A 16098-nucleotide genomic window follows, 5' to 3' on the forward strand; every position below is an offset into this window, starting at 1 on the left:
GGTCGTTAAGTTTGAACATGTGGTGAGGGCAGTCAAGATTGAATCTGAACGAAACTCTTCCCTTCTGCTCTCTTCTCTATAAAATTATAAAGGAGTAAAAAGAGATAAAGAATAAAATAATATAATATAATATAGAATCCAAAAGAAAAAAAAAAATTAAAACGGGAAAATGCTTCTAAAAAGGATTAAATATAACGTGCGAAGTCCCAACCGCGTCCTAAAGGACAACTAACCAACATACACGCTCACACAAACACGTACGCAGACACTTGTTCTCTTGTTATCATTCCAGCGTGCGTCAGCCTCTGTTTCATTCGTTTCTTTCTATCTTTCTTCCGTTCTCTCTCTCTCTCTCACTCTCTCTCTCTCTCTCTCTCTCTCTCTCTCTCTCTCTCTCTCTCTCTCTCTCTCTCTCTCTCTCTGTTTTTCACTATTTACTTTCCTCATTCCTCAACTCGTATTCTCTTCCTAACAACTTTAAACCGGAAATGTAATCGCACGAAATAATTTTCAACAAATTTTAAAAACAGATGAAGAAGAAAATAAAGGAAATTTGACTAATCGTTCGTTTGAATCTTACGATTGATTTTACGATTACGCGTTTTATATGAAATAAAAAATTCCGATATTCTTAAGACACCATATATGGTGCATATATATATATATTATATTATATATATTATATATATTATATATAGATACTATATACATATTATATATATATATATATATATATATATATATATATATATATATAAGATACATAAATAACATACATATATATCTCGTATATAATTTTACAATATGTTTAAAATCGACAAAGAGAGCCGAGACGTCGCACGAAACCTTTGATCGCGAAAAGATAATAAAAGTATGAAGATATCATCAATGAAAGTTACCGATCTACGAACGTATTTCTTTTTACGTCGGACCAATCCTCGTGTATTTCTACTTGGTTCTTTCCTCTCTTCACTATTATCCTTCTCTCATCTATTTTATCCTTCTTTTTCTATATACATATCTACTTTTTCTTTCTCTATCTCTCTCTCTCTCTCTCTCTCTCTGTCTCTCTCTTTCTTTTTCTATTTCATTCTATTATATCTTTCTTTCAATTGCCTGATATTTTCTTTTTCTTTTTACCCTTTGATTGCAACACGCGCTTGTCTCTTTCGCTGCGTGCAAGTGCATTAAAAACGTAGTGTAGTATAAATTCATTTGATAAAATAATTTTAATTCTTTAATATTAAATATTAAATATTAAATATTAAAATCTTTCTTTTCTCTCCTCACACATATATATATATATATATATATATATATATATATATATATATCAACATTAAATACATTGGATTTACAAGACGCAGTTTCATCTTACATATATTATCGTACATTATATTACATTTTCTATATAGATAAAATAAAATAAAGAAATAATAACAGATATGTATATCTTAAAAGCTATACAAGAAACGATCACATATATCGCATACGTACGAATGAAGATTTTTTTTCTACATGCATGAATATAAATATCTATCGATAATACACAGGTCGTAATCATATCAATAATGTAAATTATATAAAAAGATATACACATAATCACATACGAATATAAAAATCAATATTTAATGTAAATTGCTGAACTAGCGGAAACATGATATACACAAATACATACTTAATATCATATATTAGATAATGCACGACATTCGAGATCATATGTCCCAATTTATGTGCATATATACGTCTATGTATATATCATAACACGTAAATATTACATTGAATTTATACATGGAACAATGAATTTCGAGCTATTGCTCGACGGTATATCGCGATCTGTGGTAACGAGCGAGCTAGCACAAAAGAAGTTTTTCAAACGTATTGCTGTCAATATCGAGTAAAAGGTCAAAAAGCTACGAACTTTTATCGACTCACCTCCAGTAGGAGGAAAAAATAGAAAGAAAAAACAATAAGAAAGAGTGAAAGAAATAAAGGATTCGATCGGAGAAACCAGAGCTTGGATTCTTCTTACGTATGTACATACATACATAAATACGTATGTAAATTTTGTAAAAGCGTGTAACACATATTCGTCTTTATAGTTTTCTTCGTAGCAGCCAATCGACCGTCTTTGAATTTCTTTTTTTATCACTCTCTCCCTTCTCAGCTCACCGTTTCTCTCTCTTTCTCTCTCTCTCTCTCTCCCTCTCTCTGTCTCTCAATCTCTCTCTCTCTCTCTCTCTTTCTCTCTTTCTCTCTTTCTCATTCTCGCTTTCGCTTTCGCTTTCTCTCTCTCTCCATCTCCATTTCTGTCTAACTACCGATCCGTAGAGAAATGGTATAGATCGATAGCTCTGCTTCTTTAAAAAAGGGGTGACATAGAAAAAATGAAAAAGGAAATAATACTAACACGCACACTAACATATACTAATACATCTGGAGAAAAAGAAAGAACAAAAATAAATATATAAATATATAAGTAAATAAATAAAAGACGCCTTGTAAATCCAATAATCTCAATAAACCTTAACTTACTCCTCTCGTATGCATCGTGTATTCGATCGATAAAGATATGTAGCTTTATATATCTTACCTTCTTTTATATTCTATTATAATCTCTCTCTCTCTCTCTCTCTCTCTCTCTCTCTCTCTCTCCCTCACTCTCACTCTCTCTCTCTCTCTCTCTCTCTCTCTTTTTTCTGTGTATACGTATCCATATGTGCAAATATGTATATGCACGTATGCATGTAAGTATGTCTCTCTATATTTCTCTCTGTATTTTTATCTCTCTCTCTCTCTCTCTCTCTCTCTCTCTCTCTCTCTCTCCTTCTCTTTCTCTCTACTATGCGGTATGTATCTAAACGCATGAATCGCATAAATAACATCGTTTATGCATCTGCATGCACCGCATCGAGAGTTCGATTTCGTCGTTTATGAATTATGCCTAGGTATATATGTATTATAGCATGATCGAGCTTCTGCCAATCTCTCATTAACGTGCCTTCACGACCAACAGGATATATACTTAATTTCCTTAACAACAATTAATGTTTAATCTGTCGGATTTCGAGAAGGTATCGATATCGAGACATCGTGCACGCAGTGGCAATTAATACTCACGACGTTTCGTATTAATTAATTGTAAACCTATCTCTCTCTCTCTCTCTCTCTCTCTCTCTCCCCCTCTTTATCTCTATTTATCTCTATCTATCTCTATCTATGTAGCTATCTATTTATCCATCTATCTTTGTCTATCTAGCTATCTGTTTATTCATTTATCTCTGTCTATCTATATCTATCTTTGTTTTTCATTCTCTCTCTCTCTCTCTCTCTCTCTCTCTCTCTCTCTCTGTCTGTCTTTCTTCATTCTAATCAATCGATAGAGACAAACGAGAAATTGATGATAATAGTCAATGATAACGAAAGAAAATCAAAATAAAAAACGTCGTGATTATGACCTCTCACATCGATATATGTATATATGTATATATGTATGTATATCCTTGCCTTTTATTTCTCTATTTTCTTTTTGTTATTGTTTATTCCTACTATTTCAAGAAATTTTTGTATTCTATCTTTTCCCTATTTTTATGCATCGTTTGCATAGTAAGAACAGCTTGAGAAAAGTTCGCATGTTCGCATATCTTACACGTAAGGTAAGCACGCTTTTTGCATTCACATCACGATTCACATCGATCTTCGAATCATTATTATAAATCTCGATCGACAGGATTAATCGCAAAATCGAACAACGAGAACACTTAAACGAGAGTAACCGCGTTAATTAACATGATTTTTTTCGTTTATTTGTTCACTAAAATCAACTTTCTTTTTTTGTCTTTTTTCTTTTTCTAAATAATCTCATTCTTCATTTTTTTTTAATTTTATTTTATCGCAAAATCGATGATATATATTACATATAATTTATGTATGTATGTGTATATATGTATATGTATATATGTATATGTATATATGTATATATATATATACATACATACCACGCCTTAACTGTAATACGAAATATTCGCTTTTTGCCATTGGATTGTCCCTCTCATCCCCACCACTCACCCCTCCCCTCTTCGGCGGCCACCCGACTAAAGCTTGACATGTAGCATAAGCTTGATGAAATATTTTCGAACAGTTTCGGTGATATAAAAATCGTTTGAAAATTCGCACTGTTTCATTAAAGACAACGCGTTTGTCTTTGTTTTTTTATTGTATTCTCTTCTTTTTTTCTCTTCTTTCTATTTTTTTTTTTTTTATTCTTTTCGCTAACGTACCATTAGTATTTACCGTCATCTCATTGGCTTTGGGCAGTTAACCACCATCGCCTTTAGATTATTGCCAAATTGACGAGAAAATTAAATAAAAAGTAAAGAAAAAAAATAAGAAGTAATAAAAAAAAAGAAACAATTAGAAAAATAACGAAAATGAGATCGCCGCTAACGCATAAGAGTGACAACAGTGTAACAGCAATGATCATGAAGATTAGTAGCGTTTTAGCTATGATAGAAGCAAGAAAACAAAAAAAATCAGCAAAGGAAAGTGGAGAATGACAAGAAACCACGAAAAATGCATATGCTTTCTCATGTGTACTCTCATCATCGATAGCCTACGCTAATTTTATAAGAAATATGTATATATATATATATATATATATATATATATATATATATATATACATACATACATACATACATACATATATATGTGTGTATATATATATATGTGTGTGTGTAAAGGAAAAAGAAATATTTAGTCGATCGATCGATCGATCTTTTCATCGATCGATCGATAATTCGAAGAAATAATTTCGAGATCGTATATTCGACGATCTCTTTTTATTTTCTTTTCTTTTAACGATTGAACTTTTCCTTATTTTGTATTTTTTACTTTATTATATTTCAAGTTTTGTTCGATTTATTTTTTATTTTTTATTTCTTTTTTATATTTTCTTTTTTCTTTACTTTTTTGTATTGTTTCTTCTTTTTTTTCTTTCTTTTTTTTTCTTTTTTTTTTTTCTTAGAGATATACAATCGTCACACAATGAAGTTACACGAACGTCCACGTCGGACCAGAACAAGAAAGAGGACGAAAAGGACGAAACGAGAAGATGCGGGAAGACGCGTCGACAATGCGGAACTTCCGCGCGGTCTCCGATACGAGAACGATCTTGGATACGCGAAATATTTTCGCGAACGGCGGTGTCAAAGAACGGCTGTGAATTCAGGAAATTTCGTGATTAAATTCTTCGATCTAAATGCAGAGCGAAAATAGAGATACATAGCACAATATACATACACATACGCATCACGTGTGTTTGTGTGTGCGAGTGTGTGCGTGTGTGTGTGTGCATATGTGCCATGTATATTTTAGTTATATACAGGGTATTTCATTTAACTCTCGATCGTTCGAAGTTTTTGTCGAAATAAATACACCGTCGAGATAAATTTTTATATGTCAAATGTTTCGACAAATAAAAAAGAGAAATATTTTTGAAAAGAAAAAAAAATATATATATATGTAAAATATATCTATAATATAAAGGTCCGATGTGTGACGGTGTACAACGTAGATGTTATATACGGCATGTAATTCAAATATTATAATACGCAAAGGCACGAGAACATTCCTAGAGATATGTATAAACGTATACATGTATGAATTTCACATTTCTATTTTCGTCATACTATTTTCACATTTTTATTTCGAGAAAAACGTGTATTTCTACAAATTTTTAATTATGTTTCTTATAAACTTTCTATATAAGCCAAATATGTATTTACATATGTACATATATACATAGATACGTTGCTCTCAAATCAAATAATATTTCATACGATATATACGTTTATACGCGTGTGTACATACATACATACGTATATAAAATAAAAAGCAACGATCCATTCATTCGATTAAATCATTCGTGTGAATTCACTCGAACGAACTTTTAAATTCAAGAAGAGTTTCGAATGCTCTTTTGTATTTTCAACGCTTAATCAAAGAGCTTCACGTCCCCCCCCCCCCCTCGTTCCTTCCTCCCACTCCCTCCCCCCACTCTCTCTCTCTCTCTCTTTATTTTTTCCGAACTCACAAAGCTAGTCAATTATCTCGTTTCGGTATCGATCTCGTGACGAATTCGCAATTCGCGTCATTTCCGGACAAAACTCTTTTATAAAAATTTCTGAGTGAATTAAAAAAATAATAATAAAAAAAGAACAAGAAAAGAAACGAGAAAGAGAAGAGAGAGAAGGGAAAAAGATCGTTGAAGTAAGATGGATCGTTGCTTACGTAAATGAGCTGCGGCCAATGAGAATATAAGTTTTCTTCTACGGAGACCCTGTCGCAGGGTAAAAAGAAGCGAGAGGGTGGACCTCCAACTGGTGGTGGAACGGGACCGAACGAGATCGTTACTTGTACCAATTGTGGCCCAAATCCCTGCACACACACGGCTACCAATGGATGTACAGCTGAGGTATGATCATGTCTATTTAAATCTTAAAATTTTATTGGAATTCTAACTGAATGAAAAGACAAATTTGTATAAAAAGAAAAAACGTTTCATTACAATTGTTATCATATAATTATTATCATATAATATAATCTGATAGAATTCTTATAGTATAAAATATAAAAATAAAAAACATTTCATTACAATTGTTATCATATAATTGTTATCATACAATATAATCTGATAGAATTCTTATAGTATAAAAAAATATATATATAAAATATAAAATTCTAATATACGAAATATATGTTTGCGTATATGTCATATAATATTGAATTGACCAACATAATAAAAATTATTACAATTATTACTATTATTACTATTATTATTATTATTATTATTATTATCTAATTTTATATTATTTAATATAAAAAGAACAACAAATATATTTAAAAGTTAACTCCGATAAAATATCTATCGACCTGAAGAAAACAGAAATATCTTTTCCCTCTTCAATCTCTTTCCAGCACTCAATAAAATATCCGATCGAAGGATAGAACATGCTAAACAAGTAGTTTCCCATCTTACAGATACGAAAGAAAGAGCCACCGCATCCGATCAGAGTGGCTAAAACGATCGATGTGATAGCGAGGATCACCTTTCCAGTCGCCTACTTCATGTTCCTTACGTTCTTCTTCATCCATTACAAGGGCAGCTCGTAGAGCAGCATTCAGAAATGGACACGATTGTTGACGACGTAGGATCGAAGTGATCGACAATTCTTCGATCATAAAAAATAACGACGATGAAGATAATGCCGACAATGATCAAGATTACAATTACGATACGATTACGATGTAAACGACGACGAAATTTATCGTTGTTGACATCTCTCTCTCTCGTTTAACAGGAGGAAGCCTTTCGATGAATGAGCAAGCATGTATTCGTAAGCATGTGTCCGGCTGAATTGAAAATCGAAAATGGAAAGAAAAAAAAAGAAAAAAAGAAAAAAAAGTGGTACGAAGGGTTGAAAAAAAAGAATTAAGAAAGATGAGTAAGATGAGGTAGAGAAGGAGGAGAAGAGGAGGAGGAAGAAAAGGAAGAGAAAGAGGAGGAGAAGGAGGATGATAATGATAATGATAATGATAATAATAATGATAATGATGAGAAAGTAGAGGGGTAGGAAAAAGGGAGAAGGAGAGGAAGAGGAGAAAGAAAAAGAAGAAAAAGAAAGTGTCTATCGATGAAAGCTGTTATCTATCTCTTTCTCCCTCCCACTCTCCCTCCTTCTTCCTCTTTCTCTTCCCCTCTCTCACTCTCTCTCTCTTTCTCTCTCTTTCTGTCTCTTTCTTTTTCACTCTCTCGTACACATAAATACGAACAAACACACAACATAGGAAACACATACATACGCAATATTGTGATAGCACTCTTAAAAGCACTCTTCTGTCGTCGTCGTCCGGAGAAACGTGATCTGCGGGTGACGGTGTGGATAATCCATTCTCTTCTTCCTCTTCCTTCTTCTGCTTCTTTCTTTCTTTCTAGCTTTTTCTTTTCTCTTTTATTTTCTTTTCTTTTCTCTCCTTTTCTTTTCCTTCTTTTTTTCTTCTTCTTTTAATAATCTAGCTCGTTTAAATAGACTGTAATTGCCTCCCCTCGATGCAGCGAACGACGTGCTTGTTATCTCTAGAGATTGAACGAATTAAATTGAATTAAGATGTAAAATAATTAATAATATATAGACATATATATAAATATAATAATAAATATATATTCGTTGTTCGCCAACGTCAAGCGAATTATCGAATATATATAAGTATCGTCCTCTCGTATACCGCGTGCTACAGAATTATTTATCGTTGAAGAAATGTCGAAAGAAATAATGGAGAAGAAAAATGGAGAACAAACAAAAAATGGCGAAAGGATTCCTCTTATCAAACGAGAAGCTCTCGACCGAGCCGTTATACAAGATATATACATATATATATAATATTATAAATATAAATAAACCTTGCCAGAGACTACTTCTCCTAACGCATACTCTATCGATATTATTATGATTATTATGATTATTATTTATTACTATTATTATTATTATTATTATTATTATTATTATTATTATTATTATTATTATTATTGTTATTGTTATTGTTATTATTATTATTATTATTACTATTACCATTAATATTACCACTGTTACTATTACTATTATTACTATTACTATTACTTACTATTATTACTATTACTGTTACTATTACTTATTATTATTACTATTACTATTACTATTACTATCACTACCATTGCTACATTATCGCTACTATTACGTACTATATATTATTGCCAGCATTATCGACACTACAGGCGGAATGATTAACGAACGATGATGATGTGCTCTATACCACGTATACCATTTTTACTAATATCGCGAGCAATATATATACTATATATGTGTATATATATATATATATATATATATATATATATATATAATACTCTACAGACCAAGCGAGAAGAAAGAGTAAAAAAAGAAAAAAGGTGAAAAGAAAAAAAGACACGTAGTAAAAAAGGAACATTCAAGGGAGTTATTAACGATCATTATCGTAAAACTTGCTTGATAATTGTACGAGATGGAAAGAAAGAAAAAGAGGAAAAAACAAAGAAAGAAATAGAAATATAATGCTAGTAAGAACGCGCGCGCACGTCGCAATTAAGCAACTGTAATTTTTATAAAAGGATGTTCGTAAAAAAAAGGGAGAAAAAAAGAAAATGACGAATATAGAAGAAAGAAGGAAAAAAAAAGAAAGACGTTCGTTTAAAGCGAAACTCGCAAATTCTAACCTACTATTTCTTTTTTTCCTTCCTTTAAATCTGGATGTTAATGAATCGACCGACCAGGTCCTGCCATCTACATTCTAAAACTGACATTAAAAAATCTTACTACGTTAGAATTTGATGAGTTGTAGCGCGATATTTGAACGTTCGATGGTCAAAAAAGGAGAATATGCTTTTAAAAGATATAGTAGGAATATTTATATAAAGAAAAAAAAACGGCTTTTTTCATCCATCTCAATTTTTTCGGAGTCTTACGGTGACTTTCTCGTATTACATTAATATTGATCGCTTTACGAAATTTCGAAAATACCTTCTCAAACGTCCACATCATACATACATACATACCTACACACATACACACACACACAGTGCATACATACACATACGTACATACATACATGTATATATATACATATATATATATATACACGTATATTTTTAAGCACTGCCAGATACAATTAAGTTCGAAGCACAGATTCATTGTTTTAAAAATGATACGCTGCGCCGATGATGATAATTATGATGATTGGACGTAATTGAGGATCATCAACAATGACCGGCTCCGTGTGAGAAAACACGCGAGGGTATACGACGATTGCGTACAAGTTTTTCTTGCTTCTGAAAATCTTCTAAATTTAAATGACAGGAAATTAGAAAGTAAGAAAAATTTTTCTTTCCTCGTGATCTGTTCGTTTTTCGTAAATCTTAATAAGAGATCTTATACATTACGTGTAAATAGATAAATAATTCATAGATATGTATATATGTGTGGATGTGTATATATATATATATATATATATATATATAATTATATAACGTATTGGTTGAAAATAAAAAGAATAAGATAAATACGTACAGAAAGAGAGAAAAAAAGAGACGATCGAAAAAAGATGGCGGTCCACCGCTCGTACAGAGAAAAGAAACAAAAAAAGATCGAAAATATCGATTGGTCGATTAATTTGCTCCTTTCATATTAATCGCTTAATATCGATATATATATATATATATATATATACACATACACACATTAATTCGCCTCGGTACCTATAGTATATTAAAAATTCTTAAAAAAATGTCGAAGCAGAGCTGCGCGGATTATCTCGATAATTCTTAGGTGCTTTTATTTCGCGAGCGATACCGTATAAATTCTAACGTTACTCATTCATAAATAATTAAGCTTTTGAAAATAATACTCCTTCGAAGACGTATTAAGTCCCAGATTGAAAAATTCAAACGAAATATTTATAGTGGGAACTTTGAAAACATGAAATTAAAAAAGAGAAAGAAAGGAAAGGAAAAAAAAGGAAAAGTAAAGCAAAAAAAAATATGACTCGTATTGACTCGACTGGTCGAAAGAACAACCGACAATGGCACTGATAAATGACACAAGTCATACGGAGGTGCGTGCGCGCGCGCGCGAGCAAGCGCGAATGAGCGAACAAAATTAAAACTTAAATTGCTATAAATCAACACAACGAATATTGCGTAGAACGAGAGTTTCGCTGAGTTAAACAATAAGAAAAAAAAAAGAAAGAGAAAAAATGTTGAGAAAGAAATTATGAAACCGATGATAAACGATCAACGTCAAACGATTTCACCGAAATGTGCAACGCGTAAAAATCGAAAATTTGCAATTGTGAGGGAGTATGTAATAATGTAATATTATTTAGATATATTACAACTCCCATATGAAATAAAAAAAAAAAAGAAAGCATTAATCTGTGTTAAATAATATTCGTAATTTTTCAAGAAATATCAAAGCGACCGAAATATGTCTGATTAAACAAAAAAAAAAAAAAAAAGAAAAAAATACGATAAGCATTGCGTAAAAAAACACGGCAACAACAATGGGAAGCAATATTTTGCAATGAAATAAGACGAAAATACTTTAAACCAAACAGCAATGTCGAGTAAAACGACAACCCTAATCTACGTTTATAAACTTCACGTTGTTGTAGGTTATATGGAAAGAAAAGAAAAAAAATTGAAGAAAAAGAATGAAACAAGAACACCTCTAGGTGATAGGAACGCTAATTAGTTGTTTAATTAATTAATGTTACTAACGTTTAAACGCTCCACGGACCAAAGTACATAATCCTACGAAGTCTTCACTGTCTTTGCGAAGTTGGCATTTATACTTTGCTAGCATCTCTCATTAAGGAAAAACAAAGTTTTTAAATTAACATAATTCTAAAGTTTTGCGTTAAATGTATTCAAATAAATGATTACCAGCGTTAAATTAATTCACTATAAAAAAAAAGAAACATTATCACATATTTTTGCGTTAAGAAAATTCCTAACGTTATTTGTTTTTTAAAAGTCCCGCGCATCTTATCAAAGATTACATTAGTTCTTTAATATTTAAAATTGGCCCTATGAATGAAGAAAATATCGTTTTTCTCAACGGATAAGAAATTAAACGAAAAGAATTACGAATCTGTATAAAATCAAATTCGTTCTTTTTTTTCTTCTCGAGATGCCAGTAAATCAAACGCTAACTTCACAATGGCGTTCTTATTCTCATAGTTAGTTGCACTCATTAAATATCATGCAAAAAAAAGTCAACCGCGAATATGCGTAATTTGTGTGCTTATGCAAGTGCCGTACGCCTACTTATTATATATATATATATATAAAAAAAAAAAACTAAAAAAGAAAAATCGTTTGTTACTAATTTTAGATAATTATGCTCAAAAGTAAAAGATTTATATAAAAAAAAAGAAAAAAAATAACAAAAGTGTTAGTATCCCATCGCGAAGCACCGAAATCTCTCGTAAAATAATATCACGGCTTTAACTGTGTCTGTTGTGTCAAACATCGATAATATTCGTGTTTACGATTAAAAAAAAAAAAAAAAAAGAAAGAAAGAAAGAAAGAAAGAAAAAAGAAAAAAAGAAAAAACGAATAATAATATCGAGAAAAAAATCGAGAGGTATTACTCTCTTATTTTTCATTCCTCTTAAGATATTATCTCTCAAATTATTCTAAGTCGCCGATCGAGGAACAACAAATTTTACAATAATCTAATTTTTTTTTATTCATTATACCGAACAATTTCATTTACATCTAATTAAAATAATAATAATAATAATAATAATAATAATAATAATAATGCCGCTTCTTTTTTATTTGTTCTGTTGATGATAAAAAAAAAATAAAAAAAGACAGAAGGAAAAATGGAAGCTGAACATTTATAAATATGTATATAATGTGTGATCATAAAAAAAAAAGAAAAAAAAACAGAAAAAAGAAACGAGAAATAAAATAAAATCAAGTCAAAGCGCGAATCGTAGTGTCGAAAAGAGCGGGATAATGAATTTGTATAAAGATAAGCCTTATTATAACTTATTATGTGATATAAAAGAAGGAAAAGAGAGAGAGAGAGAAAGAGAGAGACAGACAGAAAGAGACAGAAAGAGAGAGAGAGAGAGAGAGAGAGAGAGAAGAAAAACAAAAAAAAACACAAACTTTTAATCGCTCTTATTACTATTTGTTATTATTTTTCGTTTTTCGATACTCTAATAACGATAACAAAAACATTATTACCTTATAACAATTATTCTTGTTATTATTATTCATAATTGTTATTGTTATTGTTATTATCATTGTATTGCCTAAAATTTATACGGCGATTAGGGACATGTGTGTGCATATACACAACTAATATACACATATACATATTATACACATACACATATAAATACACAGAGATACATACACATATACACACAGAGCCGTTATCGCAAATTAACGTTATTAATTATAACTAATGAGCACTTATATATAGCACGTATATTTAAACACTTGCATTGTTAAGGGATACGCGTAATGAAAAAGAAACGGATATATTAATTCGTAACAGTCTGCGGTAGATAAAGCTGTGATGTTTAAGAGCCGATAACAGCGTGAAAGAGCGCACGATTATTTTTGCAATACTTAAGGCAAATTAGAAAAGAAAGAAAAATAAACAATTCTTAAACATTAGTTTTCTCCTCCCGCGATACGCGCGTAGGATAACGCACACGCGTAATAAGCGTAAAAGAATAAAAGAAAAATAAAGAAGAAAAAAAGAAAGAAAAAAGAAATAATAAATAGAGAAAAGAAGTTACAAGAGAAAGAAACAATGACACACATATGAAGGAGACACAATTAAATCACGATTAATATTAAAGATTATACTGATTCGAACGCGAATGCATACATATTATATGAACATTGACAAGTGATTCTTAATCGTAAGCGGGTTTATTGATCACTGTAAACTTATTATGATCGTAACGATTAATTATCTGATTTATCGGCTGTGTTTGTAACGTGATTAAATATTAAAATGTCGATTAAACTAGCGACGTGTTTTATGCCTAGACCAATCCAAACGTCTAAGCATCCTTGAAAAGTACACACAAACAACATATATGTACACATACATGTATCATACATACATACATACATATATATATATACGTACGTACGTACGTACGTATGTATGTACGTATACACACACGCGCGCGTGCGCGTATACATATGTGTGTATATATATCCTTTGATATTGAACCATCTGTTTAGATGGAAGGTAAGAGTACATAAACCTTTTTTTTGCAACTATAAATATTACTTTCATTTAAAATGTACTTTTATTTTGAAAATTTACATACAAAACAAAAATTTAATATCTTTTTACTTTATACAATCTTATAATTCCTATCCACTTTACTTGCATTCATATATAAAGACAACGATAATATTATATATACCTGCATAAATGTATATACGTATATATGTGTATATATACATATTTATATTCTTTTCCTTTTCCACAATAGATGCTTTTAATTAATTTAAATAATCGATCATCATTGTCTTTGGTAAATATTCTTTTACAAATTCACATTTTCTATAGGCCAACGAATACTTTTCTTTTGTAATTGTTTATAAAATTATAAAAGTCACACTTACAAATTAATTATTCGTGCTTAACTCTAGATAAAGCTATGTAGGATTTTTTCGTAGCTAAATCATGCCAACCTACTGGACCTCTTTCACAATCCGCACAAGCTAAGTATTTTATATTTCCTACTGTATGAGATACTCCGATATTTTCAAATGTGTACATATCTTCAATTAACCAATATTCTGTGATAGTTTCTTGTTGATTGCCTTCGCCTTCTCCTTTGGAATGTATGTATGGTAGCGCAAACTAAAAATGATTACATGTTTTAATATATAGTCTATACTCATCTAATCTTTTATTAAAATTTACTAATAAATAAAATTTACGCTCAATTTATATCATAAAATAATTTATAGAAGCTTTACCTCCATTATAACAAAAGTAGCTGCTCCTACATTAAGTATCTTGGACGGGCAGAAAGTGCAAAATACTGTTTCTTTATTCTTTCCATCTGTATTTGTTTTGGTATTTATACTATCTTCATTCGTCGACATAACTGGATTTCTACGATAAATTAATGAATAGAACGAACAGTCACTTTATTATTATATTATCATTGGTACAATTAAAAGAATGCTGCAATAAAATAATATCCCAATTTTAACTCAAAAACTTCGGATTGAAAAACTATAACCTATAACCAATAAAGTTGTCTCTAATAGTCACTCATCTTTAGCAACTATCGATAATCGCAAATCGATAATATCATTTCGATATATCTCTTGATGATAATTTTAAGAACCAACAAATAATTATTGAAATTTTATAATATTTATAACATTGATATTTCACTATCCAATATAACGAATAAACTGTATAAAATAAAAATAATCTATTTATAGTATTAAAGAGATTATATATATATATTTCTTTTTCTAACGGTAACAAATAATTAAACAAACACAATATTATCTAGTATACACAACAATGTAATCTTTAAAATTCATAATTGGTCTTTTCGTAAGTAACTTCCAATTGTACTTCGCAAATTTCTCATCGAATGGTAGAGGATCTGTAGAACGTTCTTGGCCCTCCGCAGGTCCAATGACGAATATTATACTTCCTTCATAATTAGCTATATAATTACAAAATGCTTCTCCATTATTAAAGTAGCAGAAAAAAAGTGCATAATCTTTTGGTACAGAAAGATCTTTCCCTTTCTTTTCATTAATAAAAACAATATTTTCAAGAAATAATGGGGGGGCATATTTACTGTGCCACCACGAACTATCCAGTTCTATACCAATAATATTTAAACCTAAAAAATGCAAGATGAATTTAATATCTATATAGTTTTTATAAATGAATTTGTCTATCTTCAAATTACTATGCTAATTCAAAATTACTATGCTATGTAAATACTCACCAGAGTAATTTTGCAATAACCATTCGATTAAGCCACAACCGCAACCTATGCTGATTACTCCTGATATTTTATTCTTCTTAATCACTTCAGTTATCCAACTTAAATCATCCAAAGTTGGAAATACCCAAAATAATCTACTGTTTTTGGAAGTGTCAATAACGGAAGCTAAATTTACAATATCTTTCCAGTTACAGTCATTATGTAATCGAAGAATAATTTCTTCAACATTTTCTTCAATATCCATCTCTCACATATAAAATTATAAAATAAAATTATAACACAGAATGTATATATATAAACGAATAATTAATACAAAATCATATATTTGTTGCACAAAATTTTTAAAGCACATGAATTATGTATATTATATGAAAAAGTGATTACTTATAGAGGCAGAACATATTATGCAATTCATTTCTATTAATATAAATCTATATAAGTACACTATAAGTAATCTACAGTAATTCAGGCACATATACGTATGTAATAATTTCAAAA

General features: G+C 30.3%; 3 protein-coding genes across 20 annotated transcripts in view; 1 reads left to right on the forward strand and 2 right to left on the reverse strand.

Moving 5' to 3' along the window:
- LOC127065664 (glutamate-gated chloride channel) overlaps window positions 1–13629 on the forward strand; it is a 99941-nt gene extending 86312 nt beyond the window's left edge. For 6 of the 18 annotated variants that reach the window (XM_050998346.1, XM_050998351.1, XM_050998355.1 and 3 more), the window contains 2 exons: window positions 6359–6475; window positions 7042–13629. In XM_050998346.1, coding sequence (XP_050854303.1) covers window positions 6359–6475; window positions 7042–7173 — 249 coding nt within the window. In that variant the 3' untranslated portion in view covers window positions 7174–13629. Of the gene's footprint in view, window positions 1–5026; window positions 6476–7041 lie in introns of those variants that run through there. The other 12 variants (XM_050998349.1, XM_050998352.1, XM_050998354.1 and 9 more) reach the window with 4 other exon arrangements.
- A 261-nt stretch (window positions 13630–13890) lies between these two features.
- LOC127065681 (guanine nucleotide exchange factor MSS4) lies at window positions 13891–14878 on the reverse strand. Its single transcript, XM_050998402.1, has 2 exons — window positions 14600–14878; window positions 13891–14480 (listed from the first exon to the last, which is right to left on the reverse strand). The coding sequence occupies exons 1-2, from the start codon at window positions 14726–14728 to the stop codon at window positions 14247–14249; spliced, it is 363 nt and encodes a 120-aa protein (XP_050854359.1). The 5' UTR covers window positions 14729–14878; the 3' UTR covers window positions 13891–14246.
- A 177-nt stretch (window positions 14879–15055) lies between these two features.
- LOC127065678 (uncharacterized) lies at window positions 15056–16019 on the reverse strand. Its single transcript, XM_050998398.1, has 2 exons — window positions 15601–16019; window positions 15056–15492 (listed from the first exon to the last, which is right to left on the reverse strand). The coding sequence occupies exons 1-2, from the start codon at window positions 15842–15844 to the stop codon at window positions 15143–15145; spliced, it is 594 nt and encodes a 197-aa protein (XP_050854355.1). The 5' UTR covers window positions 15845–16019; the 3' UTR covers window positions 15056–15142.
- Window positions 16020–16098: the final 79 nt, after the last annotated feature.

This window comes from Vespula vulgaris, chromosome 8 (assembly GCF_905475345.1).
Source record: "Vespula vulgaris chromosome 8, iyVesVulg1.1, whole genome shotgun sequence".
Taxonomy (NCBI): Eukaryota; Metazoa; Arthropoda; class Insecta; order Hymenoptera; family Vespidae; genus Vespula; species Vespula vulgaris.